The following is a 16,503-nucleotide window of genomic DNA, read 5'->3' on the forward strand; positions in this document are numbered from 1 at the left end:
GCATTTTTTGAAATATTAATAATGAAAATAGTGTCAGAGCAGTTCTATTGTACTTTAGGGTCACACCCTCTAGGACTGTGGAAGTTTGTCTTTTACTTCTCAAAGCTGGAGCATAAAGGAGAAATGAAATAAAAACTTGCAACAGAAACAAAATAGTCCCTTCCTGGAATGGCACGTTTCGTAGTAGAGCTCCTTCTGCACAGCCCTTAGATACAAAAGCAGGATTTTTTCATTTATTTCCATACAAGTGTACAATGTGATTGCTTTTACCTGCGCAACCTCTTCGAAGTCCTCATGGCGTTTCTGCAAAGCTCTGGCCCGATGCAGGGATTTTCCCACTCCAGTGTGTTTGCTGAGAAAAGCTTCTCCATGGTTTTCAATCCAATCCAACACCTGTGGCACAGAAAAGAGACACACAGAAATCCTGAGTGGCTGTATTGAATGTTACAACAAAAAGACAATTATTCAAGCAGTTGAGAAGCTGTAAAGGCACTGCTTAAAAAGAACTGAGCTGTTGGATTAAAACCCAGTGTTGCCATTGAAGGACATTAATTACATCTCATTTAACTTTTCTCAAGGCAGTAATTAGCTCAAACTAGCAAAATAGTATGATTCAAGATTATATCTGTATTTTGAAGCCTACCAAGGACAACCCCACTTCTCCACATTCATCAATTTGACAGTAATCTGATCCAAGTGGCAAGACCCCTTCTGAGGGTCTCTAATCTGTTTACGCCTGCAGCTGACATTTTTCTGCAAGGTAACGCTAATGAAGCTTGCACATTGCTGGTGAATAACACAGTGAAGTTCTACTTCAGATGAGAACTCGCTTTGCCTTCTACACATTATTAAGTCAAGAAATAAGATTCAGTAGTAACTAACTTCAATTAACAGAAGAAAAATTAGTTGAAATCATTATGACATAAATGTCGGTATTCAGAGCATATGAAGGAATATGCTCCAGCTCTTAAGAAGCATCTATCCCCTCAGACATGACAGACATGATTGTTTATTGTAAATTTTATAGCTCAAAAAAGTGGTGAAGAGAAGACATTTTAAGGACCTTAATGCTTCTACCACAATGACTGGGCTGACAGCTTTATAAATAGTAAAACTTGTACGTGTAATTAGTTCCTGTCAGTTAACACAAAAGATTCCTGCACACATACCAAATTTCTGATGAGTGAATGAACAAAAGCATGTAACCTCTCTTCAAACTAATACTTCCTAGTCATAACTTAATCCATTAGTTAAATATGCATATTATATTCAATTTTTTAGATGATACTCCAAAGATTCATTCAGAAGGACATTCAGAATTAAAAACAACAGCACATAAGCAATTTTCTTATGTCAGCTGACCATATGTATACAGCACTTCTGTAGTGGTGCAGAATACCTTACCTAACATTCACCTTCAGCATTCTTTTTTCTTTGAAATATGAATATTTTAGTTGGTTTTGAAAATAACTTTCGAAAGTCTGTACACTGTGCCTCTTCTTATCTACTAGTGTCCTTTACTCTGATTCCTAAAGTTGGGCTAGGTTTTCTCCCCAGGTTTCTTGTACTGAAAGTATAACTGAGTGTAACTAAAACCATTTTTTTTCTTCCAACACCACTCACAACCACATTCAATACATGTAATCCCACACACTATTCCCATGAAAAAGATCCATGCTTTCTTTAGCAGAAGAACGGAAACATGGTTTTCTCATTTATCTTGACCTTGCAAATATTTCTCCTTTGCAAGCTCTCTCCTACTGGACATCTTCAAAACAACAAATAATTCCCTAATACCGCAAAATACAGCCACTTCAAATCACCAACACTTCATTAAATCTCCATACTTAACTTATGCAATATTTGTTTTCCTAGTAAATGTTGCCAAAAGAATATTGCGTTTTAGGTCAATGCAAGCTTTCATTTTCTTCTTTCAAGGTAAAGTATTGATCAGAAAAAGGAGAGTGAGGAGCTAAACATGGCCTCAGTTATTACTACCAATACTTTTGACTAGTTTCAGGAGACTACTTTTCCATGATAAAAAGAACTGAAAAGAGGTGTGTTTGGATGAAATAATTAGACTGGACTCTGGAGACTACTAACAGTTACAAGCTAACAAATGAAATCAACAGCAAAATCAGTCCCAGAAAGCATGAGATGAAAAGCAGAAAGCAGCCTAGGGAGAATGATTTTTGCTCCAAATAATGCTGAATAATTTCTCAAGGGAAGAAATTGTCATAGAAATCCAGTACACAGATCATGACATAAACCACTCCACTAGAGAAACATTACTGTCTCTAAGTGAAATCAGTATGAATACAAGTCTCATTAGTGCTCAGCCTTCATACCTTGATTCTTAACAAAACTGAGGAAGCACTCTTGGGAATTTCACAGCATGTAGAGGCAGAGTCAAGTTAGGCTCTTCCCATCAGTAAGTGCTTTGCATACCACTTCAATCAAAGGACAATACCATTAGTTGGCACTGATGTTAGCCTCTGAGCAACTCACACATTTTCTTCCTCTTCCTGAGAGAAGTAAGAGTTACAGAAATCATAACACTGAGCCATTAAGGACTCTTCTACCAATACTGAAAGCAAACGGAATTCAGTCTGGTACTTATGCAATACATAGGAGTCTTAGCGGCTCAACACTTTTCAGTGAAAGGGTGAATAGTATCATCCTCCACTGCAGCAAGTTGCTTTAATGATGCAATTAAGTTCTACTGCAGTCTCAGCAAAACCATCCTTATGCCCAACACAGGATCTAGAAAAATGCTTACTTTCCTAGCTTCCAAAAGCATATATGACAGAAAAAAACTACTACTATGGAAACATAGCTTCATTTTAACAAAATCATTGCTTATGGCTGTAAAATTTGTGGTATATGCTGCTCATAGAAGTAAATCTGTTAAATCTGAAGATTCAACATGCTCATTTTCACCAGTCTTTCCCACATTATTATCCATTCCTCACCCCCCACCCTTTCACCTGCTCTGCATACATTCACTTTCCTCATCTCCACTTACGTGCTGCTGACATTGCATTCCGAAGGGGAAGATGGAAATATCTGCATTTCTGATCTTCGGATAGTTAAAATGTGGAAATACTCTCTCTGAGAAAGAACCATTTTACACTGGAACCGCCTTTCAAAAGCCACATGGGAATCACATAGTGAAATCATGTTGATGCTAGCAAGTAGCAAGCATTCATGGCCCGCCCTTCATTAGTCAAGGCTGTAACTAGTGACTGTAACCTGTCTTGAGGCAGGCAGATCAAGCAAGAAGCAGCACATTTATCCAAAATGGACAGAAAACACACCCATTATGATCAAATAAGTGTATTTTTGGGGAAAAAAATCCAAGCCAAATCAAATCAAAATGTCTCCCCCGAAAAACAACAACTACAAAAACAACTAATCCTGCTCCCTATCCCCCAAAAAAACCTCCTACCAGCATGTTTTACTAATTTCTGGCTTGCAAGCTATCTGGAGAGTTTTTCAGGCAGCAAAATTCTGATCATACAAGTGTCAGCACTCTCACTCTGCCAGAAACATTATCTTTGTGTTCAATTTTGACCTTTCATGGCCTAGAAGAGCAGAAGTCCATGTTGCTGTTCCCAGCCTGCTTTATCACTTCATATCAGAATCAGTCAGCTCCTTTTCTTATGTGAAAGGCTGACTACTATCTACTTAGTAAGCTTATTAACTCTTAAACATAAAATCATACTTTTACTAGCATGGTTTATATTAGAAGGGCTACATAGGTAATTGAGTGCCAGTGCCCAGACTTTTTTAAAAAATCAAAATAAATCCCCCTTTTTTTAGATGTTAATATACAAACTAACTGGGAGCTAGATCTCCAAGCATGTTTCTGCTACCTAAAATCAAACTCAGAATTCCATTCAGTTTAAGACTGTCATATGTTTTCACACTTCAAATTTCAGATTTTCTGTAACTCACTGCTTATCTACTCTTTTCATTATTTCATGCATTACTTTCCTTACTACTTGCTTCAAAAGATCACCAGATGATTCTTGGTGTACTCAGGTATCACCACAATGTTTTTGTTGATTTGGAAAGCTCCACTAGAAACAGCTTCCCAGTATACAAGAGAGAAGAAAAAACCCAAAGAGATTTCTAAGGTGAAAGTAACACAAAGTGAAGTACCAGCTCAACACGGGCAATTCCCTCCACCAACTCAGCTCTGTCACTCATCAACACTTCATGGACTGAGTTGTTTCATTAATCCAGCAGAGGGAGGAGGAGGAAATCACAGACTAATGCTAAAGGACAGTTATAGATTCACTTACAATGCACTTGGTTGCTTGCCACTATGTGCAAACTAACTATAAACAGTGGAAGAGAGGCATGCTTAGCTTATTCTGAAATTTAAAAAAAAAAACCACCACATTTAACTTTCGTGACAATAATTGTTAGCTTCTCAATCAATCTTAATTAAAATTTCTAACATTTGAACAAAGAAAGAACGTACAAACAAAACCGAAAATATTTTAGAAAACAAGTTGCTTTGGGAGCTCTACATAAACCATTCCAGAACTGTCTCAGATATAAATTTAACTAATACCTCAAACCAGAGTAATTTCATACACTGAGTGTTGGTAATGATCATTCAAATGAAAAACTAATATTTCTCAGATAAATTAGGATGATCTGATAAAGTTGTTTTGCTTTTGTTTTGCAAGAAAAAAGAATCTTTTTATTCAAGATCACTTTTTTCCCCATATAAATTTTCAAAGCTGAGGGAGCTACAATCTCTAAGACATCTGCTGTGGCTATTAGATTAATTTATCTGGTATGGATGTTGAATGGTCCTTGTCCTACAGATTGACCTGCACTGAAATACTAGCATGAAGAGTTGTATTAGGAAAGGGAACAGTGACCAAAATTCACACTGTGATTCATAATGCAGTGCCAAAAATAACGAATACCTGTAACGTTAAGTTAAAGCAACATAAGGAGCTATACTTCCACATGCAACATTTCGGTAATTAACAGTCATTACAGAGATAAACCAAAGGACAACTCAATCTCTGACAGTGGTAATTACTGGAACTAAAGGAAGGGCTTAGGAAGACAGCAAGCAAGTGCTGCACCTCTGTACAGATCTAGCTTGAAATTTCATGTAGTTGATAAAGATGTGCATTAGCACAAAAGGCTGCAGCTTCAAACTGTCAAGAGAATCTCTTGCTACCTTAATTCAATGTCTGGTTCGCAAAGCATATAAAGAAACCACAAACACAAACAGGATGAAAGTGCACTGAATAGTAAGTCAATATGGATCAACATTCTCAACCGGTTCATACTGAAAACTTCTGCTGTACTCACAATCCACATTCATGATTTGGATAGCACATTCCTGATACTGGAAGTTATAAATATATGTAAATCTGTCCTCTTTGCTGTTTTCAAATCTGTGATTACTTCATCTTAAATGCAGGAGATCCAAAGGCTGATGAGTCTAATACAGAGAAGGAAAATCCAGCATCTTGCTAAAGAACTTGGTGGTGACTGCACAATGACTTGAGTCTAATGATGGGTTATTTGCTTCTTCAAAGAAACTTCAAAGAACAAAGCAGTCTGAGAGCTAACTCCTCTACAACTGAGAACCATGATTTAGGACGGAGCAGAAAATGAAAATTTCCTACAAGCATTTTATGACTCTCAAGATATTAAAGGCAAAGAGTAGGAGCAGTACAGTAAGACTCTCTGCAGCATTTAATGAACACTTTCCCCCAGGAAATAAACTGCCTAAAGTCTGGCCTACAGGCCCGAAACTTGAATTATGCACCTGGCAAATTACCTCAGGAGACACCTTGGCCTAGATTGCCTAAGTAGGTCCTACTTGAACTGAATTCAAACTAGAGGAGAAAGTTCTACCATTCAACCCATACTTGTTGAAGAAGTGTTTTTTCTTTTAACTCCGGGGGAAACGGGGAAGGTGCCTTCTGTTAATGAACCAGCTGTTAAAACCAGGTGGAGCAGTGTTCCTTCTCTCTTCCATGACCCATCCTCCCTCCAGGGGAATATCTTCTGTTAATGGGCCATAAAGGCTCACCACATGACTGACAACATTACATCATCCCATTGTGAGATGCTCCACCCAGTGGGAGGAGCCAAGCATTCCTATCTAGTTAAAAGCTGAAATTCAGCACAGCAGGACAGCCTGTTTTCCATTGGATTCCAGAGGAAGACCAGACCCATCTTGCCATCACTGGACCCTTCCACAGGATCATCTCTACTCCAACAGAACCATATCTGTTACTCCAGGAGGACTCCTTTGGACTGCTTCCAACACTGTGACCAATAGGGTGTCAGGTCGTATTCTGACTCTGTCAGGGTTTCTAGGATTTTTGTTTGTTTTGTTTGCTTGGTTTTTTTTTTACTACTGCATCTGTATTTTTAATATTCCTAGTAAAGAACTGTTATTCCTATTCCCGTATCTTGGCCTGAAAGCCCTTAATTGCAAAATTATAATAATTTGGAGGGAGAGAGTTTACATCCTCCATTCCAAGGGAAGCTCCAGATTTCCCTGGCAGACACCTGTCTTTCTAAACTAAGACAGTTCTTTTCTTTAGTTACATGAAGAGATAGTCACCAGATGTAGAAGAAAGTTCAGAGATTGCTCAGTTTCCCCACCATCTGCCTAAATTACCTTTTTCAATTACTGTAAATGATGAAAATCAGTTATTTCACTCCAAACTGGTCACATCCAGTATCTTCTTGAAACACAACAGCACAAGAAATTTAGCTCAAAAGATTAGTTTAATCTTTTTAACCTTCAGAACTATGGCTATCTATCTAAAAACCCCATTCAGAAGTTGTGATTTGTGAACACTTTTACACTGAAATGAAAGAACATGATCAGCAAATACTGGCCATCTTTACTTTTGTATGAAGATGAGCTGTTAAAGAATAAATTACTAATGTCTCTGTTAATTGAGTCCAAAGCCAACATTTCATGCTTATTAAAAATACATCAACAAGGAATTTTATGTGTTTCAATTTAAAAAGACAAAGCTATGCCAGATATACTAATGCCTGTATGTAACTACTAATTTTTACGGATGTTGTCATAATAATAAAAAAATAGCAGCTAAATAACACTATTCTTGAATTGTTATATCAGAAAGTAATCTCTTCTGTAATTTTTATAATTCCTTATTATACAACTCTCAGGTTTTAAAGAAACACTATTAAATCAATTAAGCATCACTGAGGATTTAACACCAAAAATTTTACTGATTAACATTCTTAATTTTTTGCATGTTACAAATCTTTTTGACACTTCACGTCCAGAATTTTACCTATAATGTGAATGTCAGCTTCCAGCACAAATTCAGAATAGCTGTCTATATTAAAAAATCTCTTTCACATATATGACTTAAAGAAAATAAGTTAATTTAAAATCAGGAAAAAATTAAGTAGAACTAACAAGTTGTGATAATACACAGAATTTGGTATCATTCAGTCAATTCCATGCAATTATTCACTTGTCGTACAAAAAAACATGGGTTGTAGCAGTCAAAACTCACCTGTCAGTGCGACTGGGCTGACAGAATACAAAGGCCTTTAGAAAAGTGAAATAAAACCTACCTGTTGAACATCCTGTTGAAAAACGCAGAGCTGAAGCCGCTGGTGCAAGCGGACCTTCCGATGCTGCCAGATATTTTCCAGTTGGCGCTGGTGATGCAATACTTCATGGATGACATCCAGGACATGACGAACTGCTTTCGAGTAGTTGGCTGATGCGGTGAGGGAATCGGAACTCCCAGGAGTCAAAGGTCTCTGAAGTTTGTCAAGGAGTGACTTCCCATCTTGGCTCACCTGACCACCAGAAAGGAGAAAGAATTACATGTTTTGCCAAAAGCTTGTTGGGCTACTTTGTATCCCATCCCTTCTTTCAGTTTTAAATGTCTTCAAGAACTCAGGGAGCAATGATGAAGACTTGTTTTATTGCAGGAATGATTAGCTACATGCAGCTGTTATAGGAAAGAAAAAAAAATATTCTCTACCTATTTAAAACAATTTTAACAAGTAGCACTCTTCTAAATAACAGCCTGTCCTTCCATTTTTTCATTACTTTAAAAATTACTTTCCTTTAAAGTGTTGGGATGCTTTGTTTGGTTTGAGTTTTTTGTTATTGTTTTGGGGTTTTTTAAAACAACTAACTTTGAATAAATATTTGAATCTAACTTTGAATAAATATTCTTCAACTCTTTCTCTAGTCAACAAAACACCTAAAACTAAGCATTTTTCCAGAATTATCCTTCCAAAACAATCTCTCTCTTCATTTGCTGTAAAGGTGAACAGGGAGGTTACTTTCCATAGGTTAATATTAATTTGACAAATATACTTAAACCAACGATATAAAACTAAGTACGTGATTCAATCTGACATGATTTACAATTTCTAAATTATTATTGTTACTGGTAAACCAAGGGAAAACTGCTATAATGGCAAACTTAATTCTGAATAAATCACTTAAAACCTATCCATGTAGCACAAAAAGATACTGTTTTCCAAAATGTGTTTAACTACTGATACTGACAGGAAACACTTGTCATTTCTAACTGTTGTCTTCTCTGACTTAAACTACAGCAGAAATATTCAGATTTACCTTGCGTGCTAATTAAAAAGCAATGATCCTCTCTTATCCGGTCACTCTCAACATTTAGTGTTAAAAGCACTTTTCACTGACGTTTACTCTGTCACTTTAGCATGAAGCTCAGAGAACTGTTACAATTCAGTATCATTCAGCTACCTGTGAAGAACTTTTCTAACAGCTCATCTTGCAGGCAGGAACAAGTATCATCTGAAACCACAAGACTCAAGTATAAACAATAACGTGAATCCATCAAATCAACACCATGTCAGAAACAGCAAATTTGCCAAGGCCTGCCCCCAGTGGCTGTTTTCAACAACTTTTTACTAAGTCTAGGCACACTTTTTATTTGTTATTCAATTGTCTAACAGATCCAAATGATTTTTTTTCCTAATAATTAAGTTACAAGGCAGTTTATTTCTCAGTTCCAGTTCAAGCTCTTCCATTTTAGCAATGATGCTAACTTCTGAAAGTAGCTCCAATAAAGTCAAGTCAGCAGAAATAAATGCAAGTCCATAGCATAGTTACAATGATATCTTTTTTCTTGTCTGTATCCAAAATAATTATCTAGTAAGTCCTTCAAATATTTCAAGATAATGGACTTCAATTATCCATTCAGAGTCCATAAAATCTAGGTGAAAAAAAGTAATTGTGACAGCCCCTTGATCCAATTAGTTTATTAGCTTAATAAACAAATGACTGTGCACAGATTTTCCTTTGGAGTTAATACACTAAAATTTTCTTCCTTCCTAGTGCAAGACTGCCTTAAGATTTCAGTGAGATGTGTAACTTTATTTATATCTATAACTTCATTTAAGACACATCTGTTGGATTTTCAGGCATACCAGTTGTCTCATCTTGTAAGCTAGTAAGTTGCTTTACTAGTAATATACAGTAATTACCCTCAGTAAAATCAGACTGTCTAGTCTTAAAAGCATTTACTTTCTTAAAATTACTGTCTTCTACTTTGCCACCAAGTCGTGTTGTCAAGACATTGAATCTAAAATGAATGACAGTGTTGTGATTGCCATAGTGTTGCTCTCTCTCTTCCCCCACTGTTCATTCATCACAAAATAAAAGGAGCTCCATACTGTAATAGAAATGAAGTCATATATTTAATAACGATAAGCAATAGTGCTGTAATATCCTGACACAGAAAGACGCCTCCATCAATCTTCAAAAAGGAACGCACGTTTGAAAAATGCAAAATAAAACCTTCTGCCCAGAGGAGGAACACAACTTGTACATATACATACAATTATTATTTCTGCACCAATTCTGGCTGCTAAAGACAAAACTGGTTTTTTACCAGATGAGGAAAAGTAATGATCAGAAAGCAGAAGAAAGGCACTTAGTGCTCCTTTTTTCCTTTGAGTAGTACCAGTGAAGATTTTGTTAAAATATCTAGCTATCCCAAAGTCCAAACCTACAGCTTTTAAATCCTAAATGCATTTTCAAGGTATGCTCCAAAGCAATCCTATAATCTACCAGTCCAATTTATTTTCTTTATGCATCACCAGCAAGCAATATTTAACATGCTAATCCACAGTACTTTACACTTAACAGCAGGCTCATCCAGTCACATCTCTGCCAAAGAAAAGAACCCACAAAAAACCAACTCAAACCAAAAAGAACCAAGTAGAAAAAAATGCCACTATTTCAATCTCAGCCCTTTACAATCATTATTCTAGAGAAATCTAGCCTTCCTCCTCCTTGTTGCACTCTCATGAAGCATGCACCCCAGACTGCCCCTCCACATAAATCTGTTACAAACGTATGTTTCTGTCCCTCCCAATGATGAAAGTTTACAATGAAGACAAGAAACCTGACTACAAAACACGCTTTCAAGAGTGAGTTAAAAGAGTTGCCTGTAAGTAAAATAGCAAGCATTATCAGGTGTATGTCAGTAGATCAGCTGACACAGGAAGGTGGCATAGAGCAAGAATAGGGATATCAATGTGTATTTTACACAGACGAACAAGAATTCGTGAACACTGGCATCTGACTCATGGTTACAAAGTTTCTGCAGGCCCTAAGGTGACAGGTATTCAAAAAACCCAGTTTTGACATACTAACAGTAGGATGGATCATCAGAACTAAGATAATGATCTCTCATCATCTCCTTTGCTGCTAAATGAAATGTGACCAGACTTGGGATTCAGCTTCCTATAATAAAGCTGGTTCATCAGACAGTTGTTGTAACTTTAATGTAATGTATAAATCACAACCATTAATTCAAACCCACATGCCCTCCTTTTAAAGACAAGTGCAAGCTGTGGCCTAAGCTATCCTGTGTCCACTGATCATTTTTACCATGATTTGACCAAACACAGAATTTCCGAGTACAAAAACTACAGTATGTAATCCAGAACAACATCAGTCCTATTGAATAGTAAAACCAGTTTTACCCAGCAATGAGAACGATCCTGACAGAAGAAAGCCAAGTAAAGCAGGAAATGCAGAAAATACCTGTTAGCTAGTAATAGTGAATACCGACTCGATTTCAGAGAAGTAAAGCACAACAGAAATTGCAAAATTTGAAAGAAAACAAAAAAAAGATAGTTGAGTCACCACTTTCTAGACCACCTTCAGAATAAGCATTTTCTCGTAAGTTGTAAATACAACTTAATTGTATTTACAATACATTATTAGAAATAATGACAAATATTATGATTCCAATGTATGCTGAGTCCAAGATTAGAGCACCAGCATAGGATATGCTAATCTTAAAAATGCTGACTACACAGACATCCTGGCTCATTTAAGTGACTTTGAGGTTGATGAAATTAAGTGCAATACCTTCTGGCTTCTCAAGTGACATCCTTTGATAGTTAAGTCTTTTTTGTGAGGCAATTTCAGAGATGGATTTTCCATTTCACACACCTAGAGAAATCCATGCCAACAGAATATCTTCCCAAAGAATGCCCAGCTAACTTTCCTTCAAGTAAATGTTTAAACAGTAGTATCCCACTGCTATTTCCAAAGGCAGTAATACGCAAATGCAAATTAAAACATACTTAGTACTTTAGTGCTCCAAGGGTTGTTTGTACCACACATGGTTAAATCTCATCTTTTAATTTCTTTCCAAAGATTACAGGGAAGACTTTAACACTTCACTTTTGAACAATAGTAGCAAAATCCAGTATATAAAATTTAAAAAGAAGCTCAGCATTTGAGTTTCCAATTAATAAGTGATACTGATTCATGATCCAAACTTTAAAAGACACAATTTTATCTAAGGAAACAAACAAGACACTGACCTCTGAGTAAGCCAAGGTAATGTGCTCATATATCCCTTGATGATGATGGATAGCATCTTCTAAATCTTGCAGTTCTGAGGGAAGCTCCACCTCACCACAGGCTTTACACCATGAGTCCACATTGCTCATGTACTGCAAAAGAGAAGAAACATTCAGCTTTGAATTTGGGTTCTACCATTGAGTACACCCATGACAGGAATATACAAAAGGATGCTCATCTGTGTGACAGACACTGAAAAGACCCCTTTTAAGCAAAAAGTCTTTACAGTATTTCTCTCTGAAAGAACCAGAAGTTTATATCAGAATAGAAAGAAATATTCAAGTCTGACTATACTTGTGCTTTTAGGTATCTGAAACACCTTGAGCTGTTTGGAGACAGGCAGGCTTAGCTGTATGCTAGCAGTTTTCAGAACCAATTTAACTGTTGGCAATATTGATGCTTCAAGTTTACTCTTGCTCCTTTTCTTGACTTTGCAGCTAAGAAAACATTTCCTTTATCCCGCACCTACCATTTCAGAAACATGAAAACCAATTAAGGTCTTGTTTACACAAGGAAGTAAAACATGCTACAGCTTTCAAGTTCACACTCCTGGTTTTTACCCATCAGCTTCCTGCACAGATACTCATGGTATCATGAGGTTTATCACCTCACCTCTTTTTAATCTTCAGAGAAAACCATGTTATTTTGCACATGCCTACAAAGAATTACTGGTTAACCATTCACTCCAACACTCCACAGTTGTCTTTTGCTGGGAAGAGGTTATCAAGGAAGCAAAGCAGTGTCAGGGCACTGCGAATTCACACCTCAGTCCCCAAAGAACTAACTTCTACATGCAGAGAAGCACTAAATCCATTTGGCAAGTTACTACAGCAGCAAGCATGTAAGGGATTTACAACTTAAGCGGAGGTCTCTTAGGACTAGCACTGAACTTTGAGCACACAGCTATGTCAGCAGAGCTCTCGAGTCAAGCCTTTCAGGGGAAATTGAGGATACTGCAACAGAAATCTCTTCTACAGACAATTTAACTTATCTCTGAAGTTTAAGCTGTCTTGACAGACAAGAAATTGCCATCACAGCTATATGCATAGCAGAAGTTCTGCCGACTTACTTTTTCACAGCTAGGGGGCATGAATTTTATACCTCTGTTGTGCTAGGAAGGGAAAGAGGAAAAAAGAATCTGTTCTAGTTTTCATTGTTGTTAAACCTAGTACCGCCAAGCATATGTGAGCTCTGTAAAGTTAATTTTCTCTATTCATGTCAAGTTCAAGACTCAAAAGTAATGAGACTAAACTATCTGTCTCATCATACATATCTTAATTCTTGGAGCACATGTCTTTTGAGCAAAAAGGAATTCACAGGTCACTTGTAGTACTCTGCTATTGTTTGATAGCTGGGCAGAAGGGTGGTGGAAGACTTACCTATAAAATACTTATTTAATTCTCATTAAGGGTCAATTTAAAAAATCTCTGATGTTAAGCACTGAACGTTAACAGAAGCTCCATGTGCACCAGTGAGCAGGCACTAATAGCTGGTGCAGTCCTCACTGTGCCTGACAGTAGGCAGCAACACTTACCTGTCACTTGCAAGAGAATACATGCATTCAAGAAGGGTGTGTTTTTTCTTGGGCTGCTTACTTTTTAATCTTTTTATGTAGGTCAAGCGTCACCAGTCTCTAAAGGGGTCATTCCTCACATTCCAAATCCTCTTTCCTTGAACTCGCTCTCCACTCTTAATAAAACAGCTAATATATCACAGGCAGGTATCTTACAAATCAACTGGGGCAATCTATCGCAGCTAATCATAAAATGAAAACTGCAGAAGGAGTAATTAAAAGTAAATCAATCCCAGCACATGCTGCACTGTTTTCTCGCTTTATCTTTCCTCCTGTTTACACTTATATTTAGTGGTAAAGAAGGTAACTCTGACCCTTGCTGTAGATGCCCAGCACAGAACCACACACAAAATTTAGTCCCTTGACTTCTGATTAACATAATTTATTATTTTTGTTGTGCAAAATGACAGCATCTCAGTCAAGGTATATCTACCTGTTCACATTTCATTCATCTCTCCTACATGTATGGCTCAAAGTGCTTAAATGCCAACCTAAATGACCCAAGTTATTAGAAAAGCATCAATATTGACAACATACCGAACTCCCAAAAGCTTCAAGCTGACTGCTGACTTTTCCATCAGAAAATAATTCCTTCATCTCATTTTTATGTAGCTTTTCTGTAAAACCTTCCCAAAGGACTTATTATACTAGCATCATTTTATATAATTTACCTTTGTCAAAGGAACTAAACCAATGCCACCACTAATAATGAAAAGCAATGTGTATTTGCATCTTATTCTCATTTCTATGTCTAGATATTTATAAAGTTAAATATCCATGTAGTAGAAATCAGTGAAAAAATGTCTTAAAATCAACTGCATCGCCTCTCTCTGTTTCTGAAGTTTTCAGCTCCCAAATGCTTCCTTCATTCATTGCAAATTAAAATTTTATTGGATATGAGACCTGTCCTTGGATATAATTTAGCAAAGCAAAATGAAAGAAAAGTATCTACACACAGCACATCAGCCATACCCATCCCAGAACCTCTGCTCTCCGAACACACCAGGGATGCACAGAGCAGACAGTCTACAAGACCAGCGGGTGACTCAACTGCGCGCACACAGCAACTCCCTCAGAACTCTGAACTCCCTTGAGGGCAAAACATGCTTTCACCATTAAGATTATTAACTTGGGGATATTTATTCCTGTTTCCCCTACATACACCTCTTCTCTGGCAGTTACACATGGTTAATGACTTAATTAAAATAATTGGTATAGGCCTAAAGCTAAAATGTTGTGTTTTTTTTAGCATAGGAGGAATCTCCTATGGAATACTAAGTAAACATCTCCCACCACAATTTCAGATTCAGAAGGCAGTTAATTAACTTCTCAACTTTCAGGCCAGTTCAATTTATGTTTTCTAGAAGCAATTCTTATGAGTTAAATCTTGACACTTGAGGACGGATGAGAGTTGACTGGTGAGGACAATAGAAGAAGTGACTGCTTCTAGATGTAGGAAAGGCATTGTATCAACACTTAAAAGCTTTATATTCTTAAGCATTTCAGTCCACTTCATTTTGATTCATATAGCTAATTTGGTTGTTTTATCTTGCACTGATGTGGGCAAAGTATTTTGTGGAGAATTTAAGGCCACTGGGCTAAATTGAGGAGAATAAAGTTTTGTTTGAGTATCAAAATTGGCAGAAATGAATATCCTGGCTCTCTTGTCAACCTTTTCAATCACTTTCCTGCACTTTTTTCCAAAGCAAAAGCAAACGCATAAGTCCCCATTCCAGCACATAACCTTTTGTTTATGCCCTCCCCATTCACTAACCTGTTCAGCTTTTTGATGGAAGATGGAGGACATGTCCAGTAACGTGCTACGTTCATCCAAGGCTGCAGCAAATGCCTTCCATTCCTGTTCCAACTGACTGGCAATCTGTTTGATCTGCTGTGAGGCGTAATGGCCAGACTCGATCAGGCGGTTCGCTACTGACATGATGCGGGTTATGTTTACATACACATTCTGGGGAGAAGAAGGAGGGAAAAATTAGTGCAAGTTTGCAGACCAACCAAATACAGAATTATATGTCTAAAAAATTCTACTTTATTACATTACTGATCAATAGTCTTGTTTTTATTTGGCAAGTTTATGCATGTCAAACTTTGAAATCTAGGTGTATAATGTAGCAGTCTAGCCATAATTGACAAGTGGGAATGATGACTTGAAATAATCAGTCTAAAACTCATGTTAACAATCAAGCCAAGATACATTACATGAAGATGCATTATTACAATAAAGAGGAAGAAATAACCATATTTTACAACAACCTCAATAAAAATGTTTACAGACATTCAAGTCAACAAGACATTCAGACACACACAATATAGGAAAATTGAAGTATCATTACTAAGCTCTTGATCTATCCAACAGCATGCATGTGTACAATATCTGTGAACCTTTAGAGCAACTTCTGGAAGTAAATTTTAAAGAAACAAAATAAAGAACTCTGAGCTACAAGAACTTTAACAGTATTACATTTTATTTTCTTGCTGCTAAACTGTCTCAGAGCAACCACTGAAAATTAGACAAATAAAGTCCAAGATCAGAAGTATCCTCTAGCATATTGCCATTAGTCACTGATGGCTCCTAGTCAATCTAATTTTCAATCAAGAGTTTCTGATTCTGAGGTAAAACAAGAACAACTTTGCCACCAAAAACTTACTGAGTAACTCTTTCGGAACTACATGTGTGTAATAAGGAGCTGACTCTTCCTTTGATTGGGCAAGCTATTATACATCCAGGATGAAGTTCTTAGAATCACAGGATTGTTGAGGTTGGAGATTACCTAGCCCAACTACCAGACACTGAGCAAATAAATCAGGTGAAACCATGTCCTGCTGGCATCCAGCAATTGCCCAGAGGCTTGATGATGACTGGCTGGACCAAGTCTTGCAGCTCCTCCAGGCTTCACTGTCCATACTCATCTGAGTGGCATTTAGGACAGGTCCCTATGGACTGTAAACTGTGTGCATGTATGCAAGCAGGACCACACCTGACACAGCCTAC

General features: G+C 37.1%; 1 protein-coding gene and 1 long non-coding RNA gene across 2 annotated transcripts in view; one reads left to right on the top strand and one right to left on the bottom strand.

The window, feature by feature from the left end:
- TRIO (trio Rho guanine nucleotide exchange factor) overlaps positions 1-16,503 on the bottom strand; it is a gene marked incomplete at its 5' end in the record, with an annotated part of 243,148 nt that overhangs the window by 137,422 nt on the left and 89,223 nt on the right. The window contains 4 exons of the mRNA XM_083866631.1: positions 271-393; positions 7,612-7,842; positions 11,881-12,012; positions 15,268-15,459. Coding sequence (XP_083722757.1) covers positions 271-393; positions 7,612-7,842; positions 11,881-12,012; positions 15,268-15,459 — 678 coding nt within the window. The remainder of the gene's footprint in view (positions 1-270; positions 394-7,611; positions 7,843-11,880; positions 12,013-15,267; positions 15,460-16,503) is intronic.
- LOC310912290 overlaps positions 1-16,503 on the top strand; it is a 174,552-nt gene that overhangs the window by 137,375 nt on the left and 20,674 nt on the right. The gene's annotated exons all lie outside the window — the stretch shown is intronic.

Source organism: Zosterops lateralis (assembly GCF_965231275.1).
Source record: "Zosterops lateralis genome assembly, chromosome: 1".
In the NCBI taxonomy this organism is placed as follows: domain Eukaryota; kingdom Metazoa; phylum Chordata; class Aves; order Passeriformes; family Zosteropidae; genus Zosterops; species Zosterops lateralis.